This window comes from Eupeodes corollae, chromosome 1, assembly GCF_945859685.1.
Source record: "Eupeodes corollae chromosome 1, idEupCoro1.1, whole genome shotgun sequence".
In the NCBI taxonomy this organism is placed as follows: Eukaryota; Metazoa; Arthropoda; class Insecta; order Diptera; family Syrphidae; genus Eupeodes; species Eupeodes corollae.
In genome coordinates, this window is record NC_079147.1 from 108,219,842 (window position 1) to 108,247,089 (window position 27,248).

The following is a 27,248-nucleotide window of genomic DNA, read 5'->3' on the forward strand; positions in this document are numbered from 1 at the left end:
CATCTACCCATTTGGTTGATGATCTGGTGTTCCATCTACCCGGCCTATACGAGATTAGAGTTGCCATTACCAGACTCAAGTCGAACAAAGCTGCCGGTGATGATGGTTTACAGGCTGAACAAGATCAGAGTTGTTATCAGCAGACTGAAGTCAAACAAAGCTGCCAGTGATAAAGGTTTACAGGCTGACCAAAGCGAAGTATTTACTGTCATCGAATAGAATCCATTCCCATTGTAGACTTTGTCAGAAAGTGACTATTGATAGGTGTAACTTCGAAGTGGTAAATTAATTTATCCATCTCTTACTCTTGGTAATCGCTGTTTCTTTGATCTAAGTAAGCAATTAAGGAATAAGGCCCTACAGCGAAGTACCAAGGAGACACTGTACAAAACCTCAATCATCGCAGTCTTACTGTCTGTGAATGACCCCTTGATATCTTCGAGGGTCTGTGTCGACAAACAAAATAATACCTAGCGGAGACGATACAATCACGACCTAAACGAGCTGTATAGGGACTTGCTAATGGTCAAAAAGCTAAGTGCTCAACGGTAAAGATGGCTAGGGCCTGCAGAGAAAAATAACAGCCCCTAGGGTATTAAACGCTAAACCTGAGGGAACCAAGAGCAGAGGCAGACCTCATCTCTGGTGAATTTTCAAAATTGAAGCCGACACTTCGAAACTGGAGACAGCAAGCTGGAGATCGAGTAAGCTGGTGGAATCTATTACTTGAAGCCCAGGAGCACGATGAGCTGTAGCGCCAACTAAGTTAAACTATAGTAAAGAAAAACAAGTCAAGATTATTTTCTGCTCGGGCTTTAATGCCCAATATTTGAGTAGGCTTGTTGGTAAGCAAAGTAATGTGGTTTAACTCAGCACCCAATTCTTCAGATGTTGTCAATGCTTAAGCCATGAAGAATTGTGAACATTAAAATTGAACCTAATAACGATTTCAGTGCAAAGCTATGAACAAATAATTTCTTGGGTTGGCATCTGACAAAGCATCAATTTCATGAGATGTTAAGATGATCTGTCAATATTTTGGCTTCTATAAAGGAAACAATAGAGAACTGAAAATTTAAACCACATAAAATTAAAGAAAGAGTTGGAGCAAGGGTTACATTGTGACAAAAGAAAATAGCAACACCTTTCCTTATGTAAATTGGGAGATCATAAGTACGAAATTCGGAAGGATAGGAATCCCCATTTGCACCAAAACAGTATGGATGCAGGAGCTCTTAACCTACAAATAACACCTCAACTCTAAAATTACTAGCCATTGCAATATTACAGAGAGGAAAATCTAAGGTATTTAAGCAGACATTTTGATGGTTTAAGGTCTTGACATACATGGAATTCAGTTTTAACTAAACATTGCAACTAGCCACCCAGCAGAAGTAACAATAGACGTATTAAAAACACAATTTATGTCCACAAATATTGAAGTCTACTGGTTTCTTAAGTCTTGTATAGTTGAATCTTAGCCTTAATTCTAATTAGAGGCATTTAGAGGCATTGTAATTTTAAGCAGTTTTTTAAAATACGTTTTATAGATGTTATAGCTTATAACCATAAAACATACAATATTTCTATTTTTCTAATAGTTAAACTTTTATCGTAAGGAATAATGTTTTGTTTTTCAAGTTGACTTGGCGATAAAGCAAAATTTATGATAACAAATAGCATAATTATTAAGCTTATAAATACCAAATAAACTTTAGGTACTTACGTATGCTTCGTTTCTTCGACGGTTTCACTTGTGTATGAATAATTAAATTGGGACCTATGGCTTGTTTTGTTATTCGTAATTTATGTACAAAAATGTGTTAGAGTGCATTAATTATAATTACAATGTACATAAGTTTATGTTTTATTTTATTTTTATACAGTGTAGATATAATGTGAGTATTTTGTTTATGCAACAATAACCGTTAGTAATTTTGGGCGCAGCATGAAAGCAAAAAAAAAAGGAAAAATAATAATACAATGTAGTTAGATGTGTTTTATTAACGATTTTATGTTATTGTTATAGAACAACTAAAATATATATAAAACATTTAACAAAATTAAGCAATATTTTATTAATTAGTTTGACAACAGATTAACATACAAATGCTTTTGGAACTCACCTTGCGAATGGCTCTTGATTCCAAAATGGACTTTGATTTTGTCGCATATTGCTCAGTAAACGGCTTGAATTTGGAAATCCAGATGTAAAGTCATTGTTCACGTTCAGTCGATTTGTTAAAGCTCGGACCTGGAAGGAAGAACACATAGAATTAATACCATAATCTTTTTGAAAATGTTATAAATTGTTTTTTGTTAAAAAAGCAACTTACTCGTTGTAAGAGAGTTGAAAATAGATTCTCTGCTGTAAGAATTTCAAAACCATCATCGTCATCTTCTTCCCCGGAGCTTTGTGAATCGTTTTCTTGACTGGGTTTCTTTACTGGGCGTGAACTTCTATAAAATAAAAATGAATTTAGGAAAAATGAGCGACAAAAAAGTATAAGCAAATATTAATAAACTGTAAGATTGTTTGATAATTTACATTCCAAAACTCATAACGTAGATGAAAATCCGATCTCAAGCATAAAATGGAAGGACTTACAAATTATGGTTCGAAGTTGAACCAATCTTTGAGGAAATTTTTAACAGCTGTCTAAATCTGTTTTAATAGTTGATTTCTGTCTATGTCTCAGCATGCCTACTGTAAAGGAAAATTGGTAGAAACGGCGTTACACACCATAGTACGCACCATCTAATATTCCCTCCATCATAGAGAATTCAATATGGTTGCTTTTAACAACGTGGACACATCTGCAATCACAGCTTAACTAACATTTCTAAACGTAGAGAGTTCGCTTAGGGAGTTAATTCATTTAATGCTGACTAGCAGAGCAATTAACTCAAAATTGGGCAACTCTAATGCAAGAAGATTCGTTAGTAGAGGGACACCGCTTATTAAATTTAGTTTTAAGTGCACACTCAAGCGGATATTACTACCCTTATTATGTAGTCAGTGTGAAGGTGTAGAAAGGGAAAGAGTCGTTGAAAGGATGTGTCGGTGCACATTGGTTTTGAATTCCTGAATTTTGCAATGGCTGGGAAAGATAGAGTGTGGCAAGGCATTTCACATTCGCGTAGTACGGCTAAAGAGCGAATCTCTATACTTGACATTACGACCGAAGTTGGGCTCGAGGGTAAACTGATGAGCATTCCTAGAAACGCGAGTGTAAAGGTTTAATTTTTTTTAGGGGAGGAATGCAGTTGGCTATTTCTCTTGAGCATAACGGTAAAAAAGCGTGATACAAAAAACATTACGACGATGTTCAAGCAACGTAAATGATCCTATGATGGTTTATTTAATTTAAATGCTCTACGTTTAATGCTATCCAAGAGGCTTAAGTAGGTTGCAGGAGCACCAGCCCAGATATGAGAGTTATACTCAAGCTTTGGACGGATATAAGTTTTGTAGATAACAGCCAGATCAGAGGGGGAGAAAACTTCTTCGTCCTAGAAAAACCAAGCATTTTGGGGAATTTTTGAAGAGATCACGTATGTAATCGTTCCACAAGAGGTGGTTGGTGATACACATACCGAGAATATCGATATGTTCAGTCTCCTCGATGCAAGTGCCATTAATGGATATTAGGAAGCATTAAATTCCACGCGGTTTTGTATTCCCCATTGTACAATGATGTTTAGGAATTTAATTTATCATATTTTATCGTTGCAGTTCCACATCTTAAGAAGAGGGATGTGATTCTGAAAACGAATATGAAAAGCAAAGAATGCTATTTTCAGCGAAACAATGTATTGGATTAGTAGTTGCAGACAGGAGATCATTAATAAAAATGAGAAAGAGTTTTGGAGATAGAACAGAGCCCTGGGGTACACCAGGATTTATTTTGTGGTTTTCAGCCTGGAACCCATCCAATAATACTTGTAAGGAACTATCCAAAAAAATTACTAAACCAATGAAGAGGGGATTAATGAAAGCCGAAAGCACGGATTTTCGATAAGGGAGCCTGATGCCAAACCCTATCAAATGCCTTAGACAAACTAATACTTTGGACCGATTTAGTCTTAATCTCGACGAAATACAAAACTCCTCCCTATATTAAAGGTATCCAATTAAAGTTCTCAAACGAGGCTAAGTATCTGGGTCTTATTTTAGACAAGAACCTAAATTGGAAACGTAATATAAAAGAAAGAGTCAAAAAACCTATTGTATCTCTCCATTCTCGCAGATATATTATTTTGGTTATGGGAGAACACAATGCTAAGGTTGGCAGTAACAACAACGGGCTAAGGCATGTAATCGGTGTTCACGGAGTCCGCAATTGCAATGATAATGGTGAGAGGTTCATTGACTTCTGCAAAGCCAATACCCTTGTGATTGGTGGCACTATGTTTGAACACAAACTCTATTATAAAATAAGCTGGGTGTCCACGGACAGGCAAGCGTCTTCCAACCGAATTGACCACTTCGCGATTAGTCGACGCTTTAGGTGCAGTCCCTTGGATGTACGAAACAGGAGAGGCGCCGATATGGGACTTGCCCGTAACCAACCACTTAATGATAGCTATGCTATGATTTCGTACAGCTACAGTTCAAAGATCCAACGGAATAACATGAGCCACCAAATTCAACATCGCCAGACTAAAGGACCCTACGACCCGTCAACAATTTAGGGACCACCTGTCACACGAAATGAGAACAATCAGCGGCACAGTACCTGACGGCATCGAACGCTGTGAACATTTTTTTGACAGAATAGTTGGTCGGAAAGAAGGAAGCAACAACACTTGGTTTTCAGTTTTGGTTTGGGCAAGGATCAACGAACGCAAAGAGTTAAGGGCTCGAATAACTGCTGCACATGGGGAAGAATGAAACTAGCTGGAGTCCTCATATCGCATGAAAAAGAGAGAGGTTCACCGCAGTGTGCGCCGCGACAAGCTTAACAACATTAACGCATTGGTGCAAGAAGCAGAAGATGAAGCAAACAGGTGCGACAGCAGGACCGTTTACAGAATAACCAAAGAGCTAACCGGTGCACACAGCTCAAAGCAACACCTGGTGAAAGAAGTAGACGGTACTGTGATAAGTTCGGTGGATAAGCAAGGTTTTAAACCGAGTGTTTGCAAACAACGTGCAGCCGATACTTCTGAAACGCCTGAAGAAACTAATCCCCGAATCCGCACCGCACCTCCCAGAAAAGATGAGATCGTTGCCGCAAAGCTGTAGGACTTGATGGAATTTTCGCAGAGCTTTTAATCTTACAAAGTGCGAAAACTGGAGAGGAATTTGCGTTCTACCTGCCGTTGCCAAAATATCAGCAAAAGTCATACTGAAACGCATCAGAGAACACCACACTCGATGCCGAACAAGCAGGATTCCGCGCTGGATCCTCGTGTAATGATCATATCAACACCCTGCGGATCATTATTGAACAGTGCGTTGAATATCGATCACCACTACACCTGCTGTTCATCGACTTCGAGAAGGTGGAACGGTGGAAAAAGTGGAGAGCTTTCAATACCTTGGAAGTATCGTTTCCATCGAAGGCGGAACCGAACAAGACGTCATCTGCCGCATCGGCAAAGCAAAAGCGGCGTTTGGTATGCTGTCAAAAATTTGGAGGAATAACTCTATCAGCTTAAGAACAAAGCTAAGACTTTTTCGTACAAATGTTGAATCTGTGCTTCTTTATGGGAGCAGCACTTGGAAGGTTACTTCAGCCATAACAAGAAAGCTGCAAACATTCGTGAATAGATGTGTTCTAAACATCCTAAGGATTTTCTGGCCAAACCACATATCAAATGAGGTCTTTCGCAGAAGGATAGGTCAGGAACCTATAGAATCTATAATACGAAGACGTAAGTGGAAATGGATTGGACATACAATGCAATGCAGTGGAATCCGCTCACACAAGAAGGAAGAAGAGCTGGACGACAAGATGGCGCGTAGGCGTAGTAGAGGCCCTATGGATTTAACAAGTCTGAGGACCTAAGTTAAGTAAAGTAAGTAATTAAAGTTCTCAGTTCTGGGTCTTATGAAGGGGTTGGGGGTGTATGTACTCTGAACGACTGAAATTAAGTCTCTCGTTTCCGCCTTCGCAATCATTGCAGTGTGGTCCAGGCGGAACTTTTGGCGATAAAAGAAGTCTTGTTCTGGCTTAAGGAAATCGTGATATCAACATCTGATATCCGTATTTTCTCAGATAGTAATCCCTGGACCCTGTCTCTACAAACTCTATAACAGTCCATAACTATCGATCTTCTTCAATGGAGATGGCACAACAGTTTAATATTCGCCTTTTCTGGATGCTGGGCCATAGAGCTATTTCAGCAAAATGAAAGGCAGATAAACTTATTATCTATTGCTATTGTAGGAAGCTAAGGCAAACATCACTCAAAACATGCATTGAGCTGTGGTATGGCATTAGTCCATTAAATTGGCCTAATTATGTTCTCCTCCATCACGGACAGCCACTTTAACCTTACCTATTAACTCACCTATGGTTCGAAGTAGCTTGGAGCAAAATGCTTTGTTTTTGTACAAATACAGTGGACAAAAAAAATCTTACCTTAGTCGATGAAGGGTAAAACGTGGCTCATCTTCTCCATCCCTAGTAATCGAAGCCGTTCTGATTTTAGGGAATTGAAGGTTTTCTTCGTCCGCCTCTGATAGTAGCCTAAAATTAATTTTATTCCACATATTTTTATAAAGATTTTCTTTAATTTTTAATAATTTACATACCCAATACGTCTGGGTCTGATGCGACTGAATGTAGATCCACTCGTCGTAGTCTGGCTTGATTCCGATGGTTCAATGCTACCTGCCCTGGGTGTTATATAACCACCACCTTCCACTGCAATTGGTATAATAAACTCACGAGGACTTTTCTTAATCGGCTGTGATGAACCAGTAATTGTTGATTGTGACTGATTTGCTGAAGTAATATCAGACTCAGACTCGAGAGTCGACTGTCTCGACAATGATCCTGATCTATTTGTTGGAAAAAATAAACAGAACAATTTTAAAAAATGCTCGCTGCTTAATTATGAATAATTTACCTTGTTGTAGTATTGGAACTTGTTCGAGTATAAACCGGAGGTCTTTGTATCGGTATAATATGTTCTCTGGATTGTTCTCTTGTTGGTTCCAAACTTGTGGCTCTTTGATGAATGGATGTTGACAATGGACTGTATGGTCCCTCACGAATCGGTGCACTTCGTAAGTCGGGTATTGGATGTTGCATTTCGGTGGTAAAACGCATTGGTGATTGTTCAACAATTCTTGGTTTAATATCCAATTGAATTTCGGTCTTTGCTGTTGGTTTACGTCGCGGGAGTGTTGCTGATTTAAGGGTAATTTCAGCACGTGAAGTTTTAACAGTGCCTGGTGGTTGAGGTTGTTGCGGTGGTTCACCCATTGTGGGAGATGCTGTAATTTAATATTTGATTTAAATTAGCAATAAGTTAAATTTTTTGTAGATTGAATGGTATACAAATGGAATGGGGAAATGGGAATCGTGAATTATTTCATTCGACAGATAAATATAAAATGGAAGTATACATAAGAGGAAGAGTTGACTTTTTACAATATTTATGCTATGGGAACGAATATAAAATTGAGAACGTATTGGAAATATTGAGTACATATCACAAATTACCCATTTACATTTTTTACAAATATATGTATATCTAAGTAAAAGTGACTTTTATTTTTGTATTTTATTGCTGTTTGGGGATACATTGGTTTTCAAATTCTATTTGAATTACAAGATGAGGCATATGCGATCAAGATATTTTAAATAAATATTTTACCATTTTGAGTTTTGACCTCTACTTCTAAAGCGTTATTCACTGATACTTCTTTGAGAATTTGTTTAAGACAGAATACGAAAATTGCATTGCTTTCCAATAGATAAAATATTTATAAGTCTCCACTGTTTTTCACTAATAAATGCTTGTTAGTTGCTTGGCATTCAAAATAAATGCCGGTCTTTAAGAATTTTAAGGAAAAATGACGTCTTGAAAGTAAAACATCATATGACTCAATTTATGATTTTAGGAAGTATTTTTCCGCATGGAACAAGGAGTAATAAAAGGTGATTTTTAAGCTATTATATTTTTGGTAACACTGGGTAAAACAGCTGACGCACGTTTCGTGTTTTGTTTTACTGTCAAACATCTTCAGTTTGGTCTATAATTTAACTATGAGCAAATTATTGAATTGAATTTTATTATCAAAATGCGTGTTCTGTTAAGAAAGTACATCTCGCTCTTCTTCCGTTTTATGGTCAGTTTTTTACCAAAAAATTGTGTTCATTTTTGTCTCAATGGGTACGTAAATAAGCAGAACTGTCGATTTTGGAGAGAATATCATCCAGAAGCATTGCAAGAGCTACCAATGCATCCAGAAAATGTCACAGTCTGGATCGGTATATGGATTGGTGGCATCGAGGCGAGTTCGACGCACATTTTATTGCACGTTCGAAACCGGTCAATTGGCCGCCTAGATCGTGCGATTTAACGCCTTTAGACTATTCTTTGTGGGGTTATATTATATCTCATGTCTAAACAGACAAGCCCGTTTCAATTAACTCATTGGAAGACAACATTGAAGCATTTATTCGTGAGATACCGGCCGAAATGTTGGAAAGAGTATGCCAAAATTGGACTAAGCGGATGGACCATTTGAGACACAGTCAAGTTCAACATTTGCACGAAATAATCATCAAACTTTAAATTATATGGACCGTACTATCGATTCAAATAAAGATTTCATGCATTTTATTGAATTTTTTGTGTTTTTTAAGCTTTCCTATAGCTTTTAAAAAATCATCCCCTATAACAATCCAACTAATCGCCTCTTAGAAAATTTATTTTAAAATTCATATTTTCAGCATAAATGATACAAAGTAGTTAACGGAAAGCTATTAGACGAAAACATTTATAATTCTTTGACGTTAAGTTCAAAGGTACTAAGTCAAAAAAATGCATTTAAGGTTTTTTTAATTGGATTAAGGGCTTTTTCTTTGTCTCTTTCGTTTACAAACAACAACTTGAGTCTAGAGATAATTGAGTCTTTTAGATAATATGACAGCAAAATTCATATTTGTTTTAATATATACATTTTAAGTTCATTGGGTCTGTGTGAACAGTTCCTGAATTAAGCCTTTTTTGCCTAGCATCAAAGAATTGAGAAAACTTCTTATATTTTATAACATGTTATCCGTTTTGCGGTTTCAAAAGTACAGGGCTGGAATTCGACATCTGTCAATCTAAGTTGTTATCTAAATCATTTTTTTTTTTTTCAGTTGAAAGTTTGACATTTTCGAAAATGAATCGCTTAACTATCGCATAACGCATGCAAATTGTTAAAACCATTACAAATATGGTGGTTCTGCCACATCCACATATCGTGTTTTAAAAGGAGACCATGCTTTACATAATCCAAATGCGCAAGTTTTTTGGCTAAATTGTGAGGAAATTTGAAGAGACTGGATTGGTGACGGATATTGTAAGGCCTGTGCATCATCGTCACTCGTTCCACTGAAAATATCACTGCTATATGTGAAAGTGTTGACAAAGACCCAAATATGTCGATTCCTCGTCGTTGTCAGGAATTAGTACTGTCTTCATACACATTATGAAGTATTTTGCATTTGGATCTACACCCTATAAACTCCAGCTTACACAACAACCAGGTGCCAGGTGACCACTCACAACGTCGTAGATACCTGTCGAATGGGTGCTTTAACAACAGGCGTTGAACGTCGGTTTTTCGAACAAAATTTTCGCCAGCGATGAAGCACATTTCTCACTCGGTGGGTCAATAAACAAAATTGTCGTATTTGGAGTTGGGGAGAATCCTGAAATAATTGAAGAGAGGCCATTACATCCACAAAACGTCATTGTTTGGTGCGATCTTTGGTCCGGAGATGTGATTGGACCTTAGTTCTTCGAAAACAACGACGACGGAACGACTGTCACCTTCAATTTGGAGCGTTATGGTCATATGATAAGCGGCTTTTTTGCCTGCTACTGAAGAATACGACTTGAAGAATATGTGGTTAAAACAAGACGGTGTCACATGCCACACAACTAGAGCGAATATGGCTCATTGCAAGAGACGTTTCCTGGCCACCAAGATATTGCGATTCGACACTGCTGGACTTTGTATGTGACCACAATTCGCGTGGTGGTCATACAAATGATGAAGTGTTTCACACATAATGGCCAGGTTCAGGTGACATAATGGCTGAATCACAAACACGCTTGAGCTTCGGCTTTGTTTGCGTTTCCGTGGGCCTGCTTCGAGGTTGCTTTGAATGATATTTTTATTATTTCATACCTCCAAAGAGCAAATATTTTGTTTGTTGACATTTTTTACAGCTGTTGAGCTGTCAGACAAAGAAAATGTTCAGATAATCGAACTAGAGCTTCCGTTTGGAGTCAAATTACGTTACATTACGTTCTTTTCCTTACGATTGTCAAACGAAACGTGACGTCGCAGCTCCATTGTGATAGCATGAATTACATTCCTAGGGCTGAACTCGTAAACATCAGGCGAAGCCGAAGCTGAAGCGTGTTTGTGATTCAGCCATAAGGGACTTGAAAGTAAGGCAAGTTTCTAGTATCTGATTGGCCAGCTGCCAAAAAAATTGTCTTCCAATTAAGGCAACTTTATTGCAAAGTTGACTGGAAAGTAAGTCAAGGAAAACCCCTTAACTATCATGTCAAGTAAACTTATGTCAAAATGACAGCTAATCATAATTTTTAATTCAACTCAAAGCTGAACTTTACTTCTGTGTAAAATAGTTCCTTGTCAAATGAGAAAAGATATAAGTAATATTTCCTTAAAGTATAAAATACAAGCCGAAATGGAAGTCTGACTTGCCTGAGGAATATTTTGTAGAAAATGAAGTTTTTTTGTTGTTTTTGTATGACAGACTGAAGCTAGAGGTAAAGTAAAGTTCTTAGTTTGAAGTTTACTACACTTGACCAACTAACTAAATTTCAATTTCACAAAGATAGGGTATTCGGATACCATTTTTTTAGTGTTTTACGTGTAAAATAACAGCTGATCAAAAACAGCTGAGATGTCAAAAAAGGAATCCAAAGTATCCAAGAATTTCTTGGGGTATGTAGTTACCTGATAGAACAGCTGATTCAACACATGGTTGAATTTCAAGAAACTTGAAAATTGATTTCAGCTTTTTTGAAAACAAAAAGATACAAAATGTTAGTTGACAAATAATTCCTCTTTTCGTTTGTATTAGATGGAACCGCTCTATCATTTTCAATGATAATATTTTCGAATTCATCGCTTTCTGATATATCAACCACAACATAGTGCGTATCATCCGGACTATGTCTTTTTATATGGTTATGCAAAATACAACACGACGCAGTTATTTTATTTGCCATCAATGGTTCCGCAAGATGTAAATATTTTAGACGGCGAAGTCGTGCTTTGAATAAACCAAATGTTATTTCAATGGCGAGTATTGAAATGGACTTGTCCCGGTGTCAAGTGTCCATTGTCACGAAATTGTGTAAAAAATTATTTTTTAAAGGATAAGCTGCCTTGCCTAGTAAATGATGTTTCCCAAATATAATTTCATGCATCTGATGATAAAGGGAACTGTTTTGAAAAACTCTTGCGTCGTGTTGTCTCCCTAGAGCTCCAATGTGATAGCTATCTCTAAAAATGCATCTCTACAAGATACCCTATCCAACACGAGATTGAACGCAGCCATTAAATCAAATCAAATGGGGTGGCGCAACAGTCCGTTGTGAACCAGGGCCTAGTGACTTACAACTCTCAACCATTCCTGTGTGCGAGTACTGTTGTAAGGAATGGAAGGGACCTACAATTTTGGGCCGAATCCGAACGGCTAGTTTTTGAGAAAGCACTTTTTCATGACAAGAATTACTCTTGAAGGATTTGTCAATTCCTCGCAAGAGGCAGTACCCGCGAAAAATTATTTTTTTTTTTTAAATTAAGGTGGCACAAGCAGGGATTGAACCCAGACCCTTTGCATGACAGTCCAACGCACTAACCATCATGCTACGGGTACTACGCAGCCATTGCCTTGGTCAAAATTTACGTTAAAAGAATGCAGTTGACTCTAAATGACTCCCTTATGTTGCCTAAACTTTCAAACTTTATAATAAAAACATTTAATAGAAAGAAATATCATAAAAAAAATTGTATATGTGTTTTATTTACGTTTACTTTTGAAACCGCAAAATGGATAACCCCCAATTTTGTATTTTAGACTTCAATGAGAATAGCTTTCCATCAGGAGGGATGGCGCATCAAAACCAAAATTACTTGTGCCGCAGCCTAAGCAAGTAATTGCATGTTTCTAGATTCAATCAATCATATTTAACGCAGTTCAAGCAATTAGAAATTCTTACCGCCATAAAATGTTCATAAAAAAGGACCACCACCAAATTAATTTAATTTACATAAATGCAGTACTTAGGCTTAAACTTGTGAATTATCAAAAATATAATTTAGTTTCTAAAATAAAGTTCTGAAAACAATATATTCCTTTAAAGATTCAGAACAAGAGATAAGGGTTAAGATACAGAAAATTACAGACACATTCAAGGTACTTTATCGGGGGTTGATAAATATGTATAATTTGGGAAACTATATTCAAGAAGTTTTGAAAGTTTTACAATATGTAGTAGTTGTTTAAAAGAAAAGAAAACCCTAACAGAAAATGGAAAACTTACTTTTAAAACCTGAGTACGTCGTCGTTGACGACATGGGTAACTCAAATCGGCCAGCAGAACCAAGCCGAATTTGTCGTGTATCGGGTATGACAGCACTGCCCGATATCGAACGGCCACCACCCATTCCGAACAGAGATGGCCTGCGTATACCTAAAAAATATGACATGATATGCGAGGGATATTTTGTTTTCTTTTCTATCTGAATCCTGCAAGATGATAACGAATATTTTTGGTGATTTATTCTCACCTGGTTGTATTGCATTGCCAATGATTGCTCGGGCATTCTTAAGTTTCCTTTCACGTTCAGTCAAATGATCATCGGAAACAGCAACGTTCTCCGTTTTCGCACACAACTGGTCTACTTCTTTGGATGATTCGTTTTGAGCCTGTTTTAGTAATGCAATTGAGTTCTCCATTGATCGTCTTGCTTCTTCTAGTGAGAAATTTGTGATAGAATTCTTTGAGCCACTTTCCTCCACCGAATTGCTTGGGGATAGTGGTTGTGACTTATTTGCTTCAGAAGACGCAATCTCTGATGGTAGTTTAGATGATTCTTTCTTCGAGGCATTTGGGGTTTCAGCTGTTTGATCTTTAGTAACCGATTCGGAACGTTTTTCGAGTGCACGACGTTCGGCCGATGATGGTACGTTAGTGAGAGAAGCTTTCCTTTCGAATTCCTTCTTAAAATTGCCCACACTAACACCGGAAATTGAGAAATTCTTTGGTTTTTCAATATTTGATCCTCCCATGTTTTGAAACTTTTCGGCAGTTTCGAGAATACGTGATTTTCGACGATCAGCAACGAATTTACCAAGCGACTCGTCAGGGAGGCTACTCTTGCGAACGTGCGATATTGCATGTGCTTTAATTGCATCATCTGGAGTCTTGTCGGGTGAAATTTTATTAAGAGCTGCCACAAGATCGGCAGTTTTGTGTTTGTTGACGAATTTTTTAATAACTTTTGTTGCGGTGTTTTCCTCGGGATGAGCTTCTTCAACAGCTTCGGTCACGGCGTCTAATTTTGCAGCTGTCTTTTGTCGAGCTAATGTTTGAGGTTGTTCTGGAGGAACTGACTGCGGCAACGAAGTTGGTGGAATTTGGGTTTGAGATTGAGATTGCGGAGGTGTGTCGCGCATCAACTTATCACACAAATTCTCAACCATCTTCATGTCTTGCATGGAATACTCGCCTCCTGTAATCGGTGCTTGATTACTTTCAGTCTCAACAACACTCTCAGTTACATCCATTTTTGTGGGCGGCTCTGGCTCAATGGCCTCATTATTAGCCGTAACACCTTCCATGGGACGTTCTTTTTTCTTGACTGCACCAGCGGCGCTTTCTGTTGAAACTGTCGTCACAAGTTTCCGTTTGACTTGAACTGGACTCTGCGCCGGTGTAATTGTGCGAGTTGGTGACGGCATAAGGGCAGCTTCTCCACCAGCTAAAAAGATAAAATTACAGTATAAAAATTACCTTGCAAGGAGTTCAAAAGACTATTTTGATTATCTGACCTGCAACCATATCTAGGATTCGTCGTTCTGCTTCTGTGTTTCCCATATCTCTTATCGAACCCACCGAATGGCTTCGTGGAACTCTTTCATTGGCCTTGGTATTTGTGTCGGCATTTGGTACAACCAATTGTTCGGCGTGCACAGAGGGGGGTGAGAGTGACAGTAGGACATCCAATCGTACGGGAGTTTGATTTGCTAGATTCTCTGCTAATTCCAAACATGACACGTTATCATTTTCATTGACCCACCTAAAATATTTTCAAAAAATGAAAATGGTAACATTATTTTAGAGATGATTTTTAAAATTAGAACTTTACCAATGACTACAAATTTGTTCAATTGTTGCTCGCTTCCTCGGACAGACTGTCAACATTTCTCTGATCAAAGAAGAAGCCCTAGATGGCTTTTTTGGTTCATAGTAATCACCTTGACTTATCTGCTTTACAAGTCGCTTAAAATTTGAACCATCGAATGGCATTGATCCATAGACCAGTGTATACAATAGAACACCCAAAGACCAACAATCCACTTCAGGCCCTTGATATGGTGTTCCTTCGACAATTTCTGGCGATGCATACAATGGTGAACCACAAAATGTTGATAGGAGTCGTTGTTCATCGAAAACATTCGATAAACCAAAATCAGCAATCTATATTTGTAAATTATGAGTAGAATCAATTAATTGAATCTTGAAATCTTCTCAATGATCTTACCTTAGCATTGCCATTTTCATCTAGTAGAATATTTTCTAGTTTTAAATCACGATGACAAATTTTATGTTTATGGCAATAGTAAACAGCGGTGGATACTTGGCGAAATATTCGACGAGCTTCTTCTTCGTTTAGGACTTTACGCTCTGACAAATAATCATATAGTTCTCCACCTGCAGCAAATTCCATGACTAGAACCATTTTTTCGCGGTTTTCAAAAACTGAAATGAAGATAGAAGATTTTTGATTGTGATTATTATGCATGTTAAGAATTAAGTTACAAAATATATAATTTGTTTTGAAATGGGTTAGAAGATCAACTGAATTTGGATTCGAAGTGACCAACCGAAGCATATGGGTAAGAGGTTCGTTAAGGCTATAGGAGGTGTGATGAGTTGGAAAATAGAAGCTTCGAGGGTTTATCAGGTTGCGGGTGCTGGTGTTAAAAGGAATGGGATTGTAGAAAGAGGAACAGTCAACTGAGCCAGAGATGTTTGAACAGTATGTCAGCAATTTCTCTCCGTTACTGTAATGAGTTGAGGTTTAACGGACGAAGGCGATCACGATAAGGGGTTTAGAATAAGGAAGGTATTGAAGTGTAGATTTAAAAAATCTTCGGTAGATGCTTTCTGTTCTTGATATGTGTATATTTGGACCTGAGACGCATATACTCGTACAAGTAGAGGTCGAGCAAACGTCATGTACAGCGATCAAGTCAAGTAAGGTTTAGAAAATTCTTTGGAAATCTTTTAAGAAAACCTAATGCGGAAATGGCCTTGTCAATTATTTCGTCAATGTGAAGTAGAAATTTTAGTTTAATGTCACATAAAAGGCTGAGAACCCCTATGTTTAAATGCGTTTACGTGAAAAGGTCATAGTCTGGCATTTGCTATTGTTGAGCTTTAAGCTATTTTTATTCACCAGGATACATAATTGTCATAATCTGGTTGGAGAAGAGATACGTCTTCATGAGTTGCAATGATTTTTTCAAATCATAAGCGTAAAGCAATATTTGAAAATGTTTAATGACCATGTCAATGTCAATAATTGTAAGGACAAAGAGAAGAGGGCCTAAACGACTACCTTGTGGAACACCAGAAGTGGCTAGAATAGGATTGAAACGAGCGGATCTAAATCAGACTAATATTCACGATTTGAAGGTTAAAAGTGATCCAATTCACGAAAAGAGGTTCAAATCCCAACGAGGAGAATTTGAAGACTAAGAGTAGAGACCATATCAACGAACTCTACAAGGTTTTTGGTGGTAGATCTAATTTTTAAGAAGCCTTGTTGTTCTTGGCTGATTAGAGATCTGCAACGAAGAAATTGAGAAGTTCATATAAAATGCTTAAAAAATCTTTGGGATATGAGAAAGCTTAGCAAAGTTTATCTTCTCCCCTTTCGTGAATTGGAATTATAAACGATATATTCCATATTTTAGGAAATGTTCCATGAGATAAGGACAAATGAAACATTTTAGATAGAGTAGTTGTAGAGAAGAGTAACATTTTTTTTAGGAAAATGGTAGGAATGCTATCAGGGCCTGGAGCGAGGTTATTATTAAGTTGAGAAAATTTGGTTTCAATGGCTGTTGAAGAAATGCAATCGGGTAAGAAAGGACCTAATGAAAAATTCGGTAACTACTCAAAATAGGCTCGATCTGGTGCAAAAGAATCTTGTGAGAAGGAAAAGTGGGCTTCATAAAAATCATACAAAATATGATGTGAATTGGGAGCAACTGAAACATGGTAGTAAACATTAATATTTTTTCAAAGTTATGTAATTTTAGTTGTTGCATACGTTCAAAGTACCGTTAGTTACCAGAAGCAAAAGATTTCATTTAAATTTTAGATTGAGTCATTTATTGGCATTGATATAAGGAACTGATGATATGTGCAGGGGATGTCAAGGAATACTGTCAGAGACATACAAATTTGCCTAAAAACTTTTTTATTCCGCACGGCACTCGAATGGATCAATTGTTTTCCCCAGGATTTGGGTATTTCGATTTTATTGAGGCCGTAGAAAAAAATTTGGTTGGACGTATTCCTTAATTAAAGTGAATTTTGCCTCATCCAATCCGGCGAATCTCCGGTCGATAAGTCTTCTGCCAAGTATCAGTAAGGAATTCGAGAGAGTTATAAATAGAGCTCTGTCCAAGTGGGCTGAAAACAACAAAATAATTCGGGATGATCAGTTCGGCTTTAAGGCGGGACATGACACTATTCATGCTGCGTCTAAGCTAATATCCATTGGAACAAATCTTAAAGGCAATGTACTGGTGCTTGTCTGGTTGACTTGGAGAAGCTATGGTTAGAGGGTCTGTATCTTAAGTTAAACAGACTCGGCATAAGTAAACCACTGTGTATATGACATGCTTCATGGCAGACGGTTTATTGTCAAAGTTGGCAATGTAACATCTACCACAAACTTTGATATTAAAAATAGTCTTCAACAGGGAGCGGTTAAATCGATATTATTCAGCATTTCCACCAGTGATCTGATAGCAAGTCTAAATCAGGAAAAAGCTTACGCCGACGACCAAATTGCATACAGAACGGCCCCAAAAATTGAGCTTATCAAGCCACTCCTAAGATTCAGCATTCGGTAAGATTCAGCAACATTGCGATGTCTGGAAGTTGAAAATCAAATTTCTTCTTCTTGACAGCAGGGACCCGAGTGCTTTCGGTTTAGTAGGACTGTTTCCGATAGGGTCCGAAGAAATAGGGTGAGGCAGGAGAACCAGTTTTGGTGGCTTCAAATTGAGAATGTCATTTAAAATTGTCTAGCGAGTTTGGTCTTGGCCGGCTTACATAGGTTTAAGGATTAGGTTAGGTTCAGTCAGGGTGGCACTGTGGCTGTTCTAGTTTTTAAGTAGTTTTAAGTAATTTTAAGTACTATTATTGGTTTTGGTTAGTTTTAAGTAGCTTAAGTATTATAATTTAATTAAATTTATTACAATTTAAGTATAATGGGTTTCGGTTTACTTTTTTTCATTTAGTTTTAAGTTTTATATAAAATAAAAAACAATGATAAAGACACCAAGTTTTTTTTATAAATTTTCTTGGATTAAGATTAAGTTCTCGTTATTTAGCAATAAACTTGTTCTTAAGCCGAAAGGCAGTAGTTAAAAGATAATAGATTGACTAAGAGCACCCGCATAGGACCAGTAAGATATAATTTTTTAAGACGCTAGTTTTTTTAAGAATTTTTGTCTAGCTTTAAGATAGTTTTAAAATCTTGATAAAATAAAATTAAAAAAAAAACGAGCTGCTACGGTGTCATCGAAAAAGTAGTTGTAGCTAATTTTGCTCATTCACAGAGAAAGACACTTAGTTTTCACATATTCTACATAAGTTAGATAAGCTAAAACCCATTCTATTTACGTGTGTAGTATTGAGTTTTGACTTTTAAAATACCTACCAATGGGGACAATTGACGTCCGAAACCCTTGAAACCCAAACAAAATTGATGAGCTGACAATTTATTGTTTGCAGTTATGAGGCACTTTTTTTTTGAATTTTTCGTATCGTTGTTGCGGTTAAGCTCGGAAGTGCACATAGCAAAAACATAGGAATTCAAATCGATAAACACCATCCCTTTATGCCGATTATATTGAAGTAATTGGAAGATCAAAGCATTGCGAGGGAAGCCGAGAAGTAGTCAATGAGGGCTTAGAAGAAGGAAATTGAAAGATGACGTCTTGGCCAAAACCTCACCATGGTCAGCTATAACTTTGAGCTAGTTATGGGCTATATAGACAACTCTATAAATTCAGACAACGACAAAATCAAACGAAGAATAACTCTTGAAAATCTCTGCTTTTTTGGACTTATGAAGCAATTGAGTAGTAAAGTCCTCTCTCGGGCATCTATATATAAGACACACATCGTTCTGGTTCTCAATTATGGTGCTAAGCCTTGGACCAGTATGCATAGATTGAAAGTGGAGGAGAAGATACAGCAACGAACTGTACGGGCTATTCAGCGACTCTGACCTGGATAAAAGAATAAAAGTCCAAAGACTTAAATGGATGGGTCATGTAGAGCGAATTAACATTAACGCTCCAGCTCGGAAGGTCTTCAATAAAATCCCGAGGGACGGCGCAGTAGAAGAAGAGCACGACTCAGGTAGCGCAATCAGGTGGGGGGAGGACCTCAACCAACTTGACCTAGGTTTAATTTATTGATTTGTAGGTGTACTCCTATTCTATAAAATAAAAATAAATAAGGTGGCGCAACAGTCCCTTGAGAACTAGGGCCTAGTGACTTACAACTCTCAACCATTTCTGTGTGCGAATAACGTTGTCAGAGATGGAGGGGACCTACAGTTTTAAGCTGAATCCGAACGGTAAATTTGGGAAAGCACATTTCATCACAAGAATTACTCCTGGAGGATTTGTTAACCCTCACAAGAGGCAGTACTCGCGAAAAAAAACTTTAGAAGGCACATGCAGGGGTTGGACTCAAGACCTGTGACATGAAAGTCTAAGGCACCAACCATCACCCCACGGATCGGACACTACAAATACTTTCTTAAAACCAAGTGTTAGATTTGAGACATGTTGTATTGCTGACACAGCATATGAAATCTAGCTGCCAATATGGTGTTATGCATTTTGGTTAGCTCCTGTAGGTTTAAAGGTTGTATTTGGTTGGGAGCAATTAGTTTTCTGGTATGAGTAAACCAAAGAAGACGTTTCGCTATTATTTGTACCTGCGACCTTTGCGATTCAAGGTAAAAGTGAGATTGATCGGTAACCAAAGTCTGTGTTGATTTCTTTGTTTGGTTTGGCGACGGGAATGACTGAGATTGTTTTCCAATATTGTGGTATTATATGGATATTTATATGAATCCAAGACTTTATTACATACTTAAATAAAGCTGGGACCATTTTTGCAGTTATCTGTAGATTTTTAAACATTAGCGGTCCTAAACGCTGTTAGAGCCTACATAAAGTTATGTAATGTCTATAATGCCTCTAATTGCAAAAATAATATTTATAAAACTTGTGCAAGGTTGCATAGTCCTATAATAAGTAAAACTCGTTTTGAGGTTGAATAGAGCCTACATAAAGAAATTATTGTTATTATTATTTCGTAAATGTCAATTTGATTTCCCTCCATTATTGAAATTAAAAAGAAAACAATCATGCCTTTCCAGTTTAGTTCATTTATTAATGATTTTAATAATTTAAATCGGGTTTTAACAACTCCGAGAAGGCGGAACTTTTATAAAATAAGGTTTAACGCAATGATCCTAAGAACCGAAGAATTAAAAAAAAAAATAGATTTTCGAAAGAGAATATCATAATTGGAATTATCCGTTCGGACCTCAGCAGCACCAATAGAGGAAGCCACATCCCCATAGATATCCAAGTAATGGCAAAAGATATTGGGGACATCTACAGATTTAGCCAACTAACGCTTTGCCAAATTTGTAAGCAAGTAGCAAGAGCATTAGCTCCCAAAAGACATTTGTTCATTAAAATTGCCCCATCAGGGTAGTACTATTTAAACAGAAAAGGGTACTATTCGCTGAATACGCAAGTATTATGGGACGCATCCCTTAAAATTAATGACATTGTTTGCCGCTGGAGAGGCAGCACTCATGACTCACGAATTTTTAGGGAAAGCTGAATTAATTAAAGATTTGATGATGGGGAGTTCAATGGTCGTCTGCTTGGGAATGGTGTATACCCTTCTACTAATTTCTTCTTCACCCCCGTTTTGAATCCTCGAACGAATGCTGAAATAAGATACAATATATGTCATACAGCTTCTCGTAACACGGTGGAAAGATGCTTTGGCGTCTGGAACTAAAGATTAGAGATTGTTATGAAAATGTATGTCCATGGAATAATTGTGACCAAAAACCTCCAAGTGTGTACTGATTTCTGATAGGTTTAGGAGTGATCTTAAGTCAGTTTTAAGGCACTAAATGGAATGAGCTATAAATTAACCATTAAGTCTATTTGTCTTATTCCAGATATTGGTTAGAGAATTCTTTAAGGCTGTTCATTTTAGTGGCTTTCATTTGTCTACTGAAGAGAGAATAAGATTTTTCGTTTTGGAGTTTTTTTTTATATTATTTTTCAGGCTTCAACTTTAGTTTAACTAGTCTCTAGAGGCCCTAGTTCACACAGGACTGTAGCGCCACCTTAAGTAAGTAAGTAAGTTAACTAGTCTCTTAAATTTTTTTTGGTTGGAGGCCAATTAATTTGTCAATTTAGTAAGAAAAAGTTACTTTTATTATGTTTTAAAATCTGTAGAAATCGAAGATTAAATGTGTTTTTTGATGTTTAGTGTTCTAACAACTTAACTCATTAAAATTCTTATGAAAAAACTTACCTTCATAAATGTGTATAATATTTGGATGCTGTACCGAGCTCATAATTTGAACTTCCCTACGAATACGTACAAGATCAGCTTCGGCTTCTATTTTACATTTTTTTATTGTCTTAATTGCAACTTCTTGTCCAGTTTCTTTATTAATACCCAACTGAACTTTTCCATATGTACCTTGGCCAAGTTTTTTAATTATATCAAATCTGAAAGAATTTCAAAAAGAAAATATATAAATATTTTTACTTTCTATAAGATTATGAGAATGTGTAAAATTACCTTTGTCGCAATTTCTTTCTGTGATTATTCATTTTAACAGCACCTGTATTACTTATGCCACTCATTATATTGTCAATTTTGTCTTGCGGAATGCCGGAGGGATGCGCCAATGTATTGACGCCTTCCGGTACCGCAGCACCATCTGTATCACCTATCACCATTTTGGGAAGCAATTATTATTTATTCTGAAAATAGAAGAAAACACAAACAAAAATTAAATAAAAGAACAAAATGTTACAAATGTCATGGTCTATTTATTTGCTCTTCGGCATTTATAATGCTACAACGGATTTATAAATCAAAACATTTCAAATGTTGGTATAGTATTATTGTGCAGGTAGGGTACGAGAATATTCAACAAGCCAACAAAAACGCTGACTTTTTTAGATTTCAACATTTGTTTTGAACATTTCGAATAAAGAAAAGTATTTGGTTGAAAATAAAAAAAAAAAGAAACCAAACGCTAAAAAGTTGGAAAAAGTTAAATAGGTCAAGAACAAGCAATGAATTTCCTTGCTTTATTTCAGTCAGTAGGGATATTGCTTTCGTAAGCAAAGTATTCAAGGACATTCAATAGAAAATCATCAGTTTTGCACTCCGGTTCGGTGAATCAGATCATTAAATATTAAAAATTAAAGGGTTTTGTGTTTCTTCGATTTTGTATGGATTAACGCCTTTCCGAGATAGTCATCCTTGAGAGAAAAGTCAACGGAAAATTAAGGCAAAATGGTTTCAAAAAAGTGAAATTAATCATGGAATTTAGGTTTATTTACAATATCTACCAGAAACATATTAATTTAGGTGGCGCAACAATCCGTAGAGAACTAGGCCCTAGTGACTTAAAATTCTCAACCATTCCTGTTTGCGAGTAATGTTGTCAGGGATGGACTGGCCTACATTTTTAAGCCTTATCTGAACGGCTAATTTGGGAAACCACTTTTCATCATAAGAGTTACTCTTGGTGAATTTGTCAATTCCTCGCTATAGGCAGTACCCGTGAAAAGAACTTTCGATGGCTCAGGCAGGGTGTGAAACCCAAGACCACTGGCTAAACAGTCTTACGCACTAACCATAACGCCACAGGAACTGCAATACAATATTTACCACAATTATCGAACGAAATTTGTAGCAAAATATTCCATTTAGGAATATGGCCATCATTTGTCATTCGAAGTTCAAATCGTCTCAATCTGGAGAATGTGTAGCAGGGCCGAATATGCACATGGCTAACACCTCGGTTCTGTCGATCAAGTCTAACTAGGCCCATATTTGATTTATAATTCTAAATTCAACGGTAAAGCAAATTAATTTTAAGTATTAGCTACATTTCAGAGAAATTTTATTTGGTTTTATTTCAAAGTTGCCTATTTTCTTGTAGGAAGAGAAACACTTTGAAAGCTTTTTTTTAAAGTATTGTTTTAATAAAATATCGTTAACTTCGCTTAGCTTCATTTTACATAAACAAGGTTGTGCTATTCCGCTGATCCATTCAATCATGATCCAACCAACAATCCAATCTTTCTGACTTTTTTTTTATCTAAGCTGAAGTTTAACAAAGACGCCGGAGCAGATGGCTTGAATGCCGAGCTCTTCAAAGCAGCTGGACATAATTTGGTTAGGAGCATGCACCAACTTATCTGTAAGGAAGCATGCCCAATGAATGGAACCTTAGTATTGTTTGCGCCATACTGATAAAAAGGAAACCCTCTAAAATGCACAAACTATAGAGGAATCAATCTACCATAATACCATAATATGTTAACGTCTAAAGCCCATCTTCAACAACATGACAGGTTCTTATCGGTATGGTATTAGAACAGGAAAGTCCACAGTCCCTCAAATATTCACATTACGACAGATAATTTAAAAAAAACCCAAGAACATCAAATCGGCAACCACCAATCTCTTCACCGATTTCAAGACCGCATATGTTAATATCTAAAGGGACGAGCTGTATAGAGCCACGTCTAGTTTTGCCTTCCTAGTTCGTGCAGGAAAAAAAGGTTTAAGACAAAGTAATGCTCTGTCAGGCGGTTTCTTTAAAATCGGCCTTGAAAAAATAGTGAAGAGCTTCAGCACAAGAGGAAACATTTTTGAAGAGTGTGTCCAATTACTGATGGCATATGCTGATGATATTGAAAAAATCGGAATAACTCAGCGTGATCTCAAAGGGGCTTTTGTGAGTATTGAGGCAGAGGCGGCAAAAATAAGTTTAACGGTTAATGAGGGCACATGAGGAAAAATGCTGATGACATGCTGTCATCAAAAAGGGCCAACAACACACAAGTCTCGGTCAAAACGTCACCATCGACAGACGTAACTTTGAGGTAGTTAAGGACTTTGTCAATTTAGGCTCCGCTATGAATCAGAAAACAACATCAGCTGAGATCAAACAAAGAATTACTCTTGCTAACTGCTGTTTCTTTGGGCTTAGAAAGCAATTGAGTAGTAAAGACCTCTCTTTAGCAAACAAAGTGTCGCTATATTAGACCCTCATCATCCACGTCCTACTATACGGTGCAGAAGTGGTCCTTTTACCTTGGGTCGTTTCGAGACAAAAGTTTTTGGTCTACGTTCCCGTATGCAAAGAATACGTAGACTTAGCCGGAAGGATAAAAGCGCAACGGCTGAGATGGCTGGCTTACGTCACGGAAACCAATGCTTCGGATCATTAAGTCTTCGAAACCACGCCGACAGGACAGCGCAGTATAGGAAGACAATTCCGTTATAACCAGAGAAAATATTTTGTGGGCCATCAATACTTTTTCTCCATATAAATCAATAGGCATGGATGGCATAGTGCCAGTTATGCTTCAAAAGTTTCATGATAGGGCAGCTCTATGGCTGGAACAAATTTTCAAAGGATGCCTCATTCTCAAACATGTGCCCATGTCGTGGAGACAGATCAAAGTAGTTTTTATCCCGAAAGTGGGTAGGCGAGGTCACGAATCCGCGAACGATTTCAGACATCTTTTGTGCTTAAAACCTTGGAGCGCATTCTTGTTTACCATACCTTCTTAGACATAGAAGGTGCTTTTAACAACGTCCTTAACGAATCCATAGAAGAATCGCTCGTTAAGTTCGGTGTAGAAGCCTTCATTCGAGAATGGATTATTTCCATGTTCAGTGGTCAGAAGATTCGACCCTCTCTAGGCAATACAATCGCAACAAAACACGTGAGTAGGGGAACACCCCAGGGTGATGTTCTTTCGCCTCTTCTATGGCTTCTGGTCATGGATACAATTCTCGTTAAATTAGAGAGATGTGGAGTGAAGGCGGTAGCCTACGCGGATGATTTGGTGCTATTGGTGTCAGGAAAGTACACCTCTGTGATTAGTGAAATCACGGAGTCAGCTTTGAAGAAAGTTAGCAACTGGGCCACGAGTTGTGGACTAGTAGTTAACCAAAGTAAAATTGAACTGTTGCCCAAAACTAAAGTACCGCCCTTCACGCTACCTCGACTCAACGGTCAAATCTTATCATTGTCTTCCAGTGCAAAATATTTGGGAGATATACTCGACCCTAAACTAAACTGGAAACTGAATATTGAAGTACGGGTTAAGAAGGCCTGTGTTGCATTCTAAGCCTGCAGCAAAACTTTCGGCAAAAAGTGGGGACTTCAGTCGAAGTTGATTATATGGACATATGGTTCGATTGTGTGGTGGCCTGCTCTTAGCAAAGCCTATAATATTGATAAGCTAAAGGAAGTTCAGAGAACAGCTTGCGTGGGCACCACAGGACTGTATTGCAACCTTAAGTAGGTGAGGACACAGGCTTGAATTTCACACGAAATAGCCACTTTCGACTACAATTTGATCCGTATGTAAGTATTAACGCCCGCTCTGAATATTCCCTTTTAAGGCGTCAATCGTCTTAGAAGTAAAATAATACGGTAACTAAGTTTTTCAATAACCCAATATTTTGGTAATAAATGTGCACCAGCTGCAAACGTTGTTTAGAAGTAAGTCTCCTCAAAATTAAATGGGCAAACCAAACGGAGCATATATCAAGTTACAGCTTTCAAAGAGTAGAATTTCGAAAATGCCCTTTAGTATCGATTCCCAAGAATTTCTTTTTCTAAAAAAATTTCAAGTATAAATGAAATAAGATTTTATTTTCACTAAAATAATTGAATTGAAAAGATGAACAATATAATTTTTATCATAAGCAAAAGCGTGCGACACAACCTTGTTGTTTATTTTAAAAATTTCAATGCGGATGCATTTAGAATATATTTGTTTTCTTTTGTAAAGGAAGCGGTCTCCCCCTTCACCACATTTCCATTGTCGTCGCTCGTCGTCGTTGTCGTTCATTGGCATTTAAAATGTAGAAAAGCTTCGCAAGTCTTGGCACTGCGTAAGTTTATTTAGGTTTATGGTTGAATGTATCAAAATTTATGGGCAGTTGCCATTGCCATCAAGTGATGGTTAGAAAAATCATAGGGAAATCGTTGGGTAGTGGACATAATCACCTCCACCTTGCTCTTTTGAATAACCTTCGCTAATGAACAAACTACACGTGAGAAATTGAATCAAAACCAAGACAACAAAAACAAAAAAAAAACATCAACAGCAAAATTTAATTGAGAAAAAAATAATTGAATTGTTTCGCGTATTTTGAATTTTTCGTTTGAATAAGATTTGGAAACAATTATTTTTATTATTTATAATTTAAAAGAGTTAAAAATGCATGTATTCTAATTTGTGTAACATATTTTTGAAATTATTTAAAATAAAAAGAAACAATTTTCAAAACACAAATTTTCAAAAACAAAAAATAATTATTGTATAACATGGTTCTGGGGGTATACGAGTATGATTTATGTATATAAAGTAGTTTTTCGACGGCGCGTCGCGTGCCAAAATTTTAGAGAGCAATAAGCAACAAATGTGGCCAATTAATAACATCTTAATTTGATTTTCTATCTAATAGATGGCCTGTGGGAGGTCTGGCTTTTGGAATGTGGTATAGCTTTAGTTTTGTTTATTTTTAGTGAAAATTTAATGAATTGAGTAATATTGTTATATGTAAAAAGTATAAAATTACACGAGTCAGGGTTTGCAGACGTTAGTTATGGTAAAGCAAAGCCAAAATCTGGAAACATTGCTTTGATTTATAGTTGCGTCCAATAGGGTTATTATTGTATCTAAAATTTGGCGAAGGTAGCTGCTAATTATATACCCGGTTTATGTAATTAATCAAAACAGAATATGTTCTTCACACTTTGAAATTCACAAGACGAAGAAAACATGTCATGTTTTTAATCCTTAGGTCTTTAAAATATCAGTACAAGGAACAAAAATCGCAGGATAGGGGAGAAAGAACCGAACTCCATTGTTTGAAGGACGCCATGAAATAAAGTCTAAAACTTGAAAGTGCAATCAAACTATTTTTAAAGATACTTTGCATATTTTTCCAAATATTTATGGTGATTGTTTTTTAACACTCATAGCAAGTTTTTGTAATTGGTCTGATTTGTAATTTTTTGACATTTTCGACGTTTCAATCTCATTAGAGTGGAAATAAATTAAGTTCGGACATTTTTTTCGTCGTCCATTGCTCAAGAACCAGTAGAGATAGCGACTTCAAATAAATTTTGTTATAAAGATAAAAATGTAAAAAGATGCAGAAAGGACTCTCAA

The 27,248-nt window shown here is 36.9% G+C and overlaps 1 protein-coding gene across 7 annotated transcripts in view; it reads right to left on the reverse strand.

The window, feature by feature from the left end:
* The window catches only part of LOC129943174 (STE20-like serine/threonine-protein kinase), an 86,081-nt gene that overhangs the window by 4,421 nt on the left and 54,412 nt on the right, over positions 1-27,248 (reverse strand). For 3 of the 7 annotated variants that reach the window (XM_056052444.1, XM_056052442.1, XM_056052441.1), the window contains exons 2-14: positions 21,607-21,791; positions 21,334-21,533; positions 14,987-15,204; positions 14,591-14,922; positions 14,274-14,521; positions 13,010-14,203; positions 12,763-12,912; positions 7,081-7,450; positions 6,764-7,012; positions 6,591-6,698; positions 2,337-2,460; positions 2,127-2,254; positions 1,727-1,786 (exon numbers count right to left, since the gene is read on the reverse strand). In XM_056052444.1, coding sequence (XP_055908419.1) covers positions 1,727-1,786; positions 2,127-2,254; positions 2,337-2,460; positions 6,591-6,698; positions 6,764-7,012; positions 7,081-7,450; positions 12,763-12,912; positions 13,010-14,203; positions 14,274-14,521; positions 14,591-14,922; positions 14,987-15,204; positions 21,334-21,533; positions 21,607-21,767 — 3,542 coding nt within the window. In that variant the 5' untranslated portion in view covers positions 21,768-21,791. The remainder of the gene's footprint in view (positions 1-1,726; positions 1,787-2,126; positions 2,255-2,336; positions 2,461-6,590; positions 6,699-6,763; positions 7,013-7,080; positions 7,451-12,762; positions 12,913-13,009; positions 14,204-14,273; positions 14,522-14,590; positions 14,923-14,986; positions 15,205-21,333; positions 21,534-21,606; positions 21,792-27,248) is intronic. The other 4 variants (XM_056052446.1, XM_056052445.1, XM_056052447.1 and 1 more) reach the window with 3 other exon arrangements.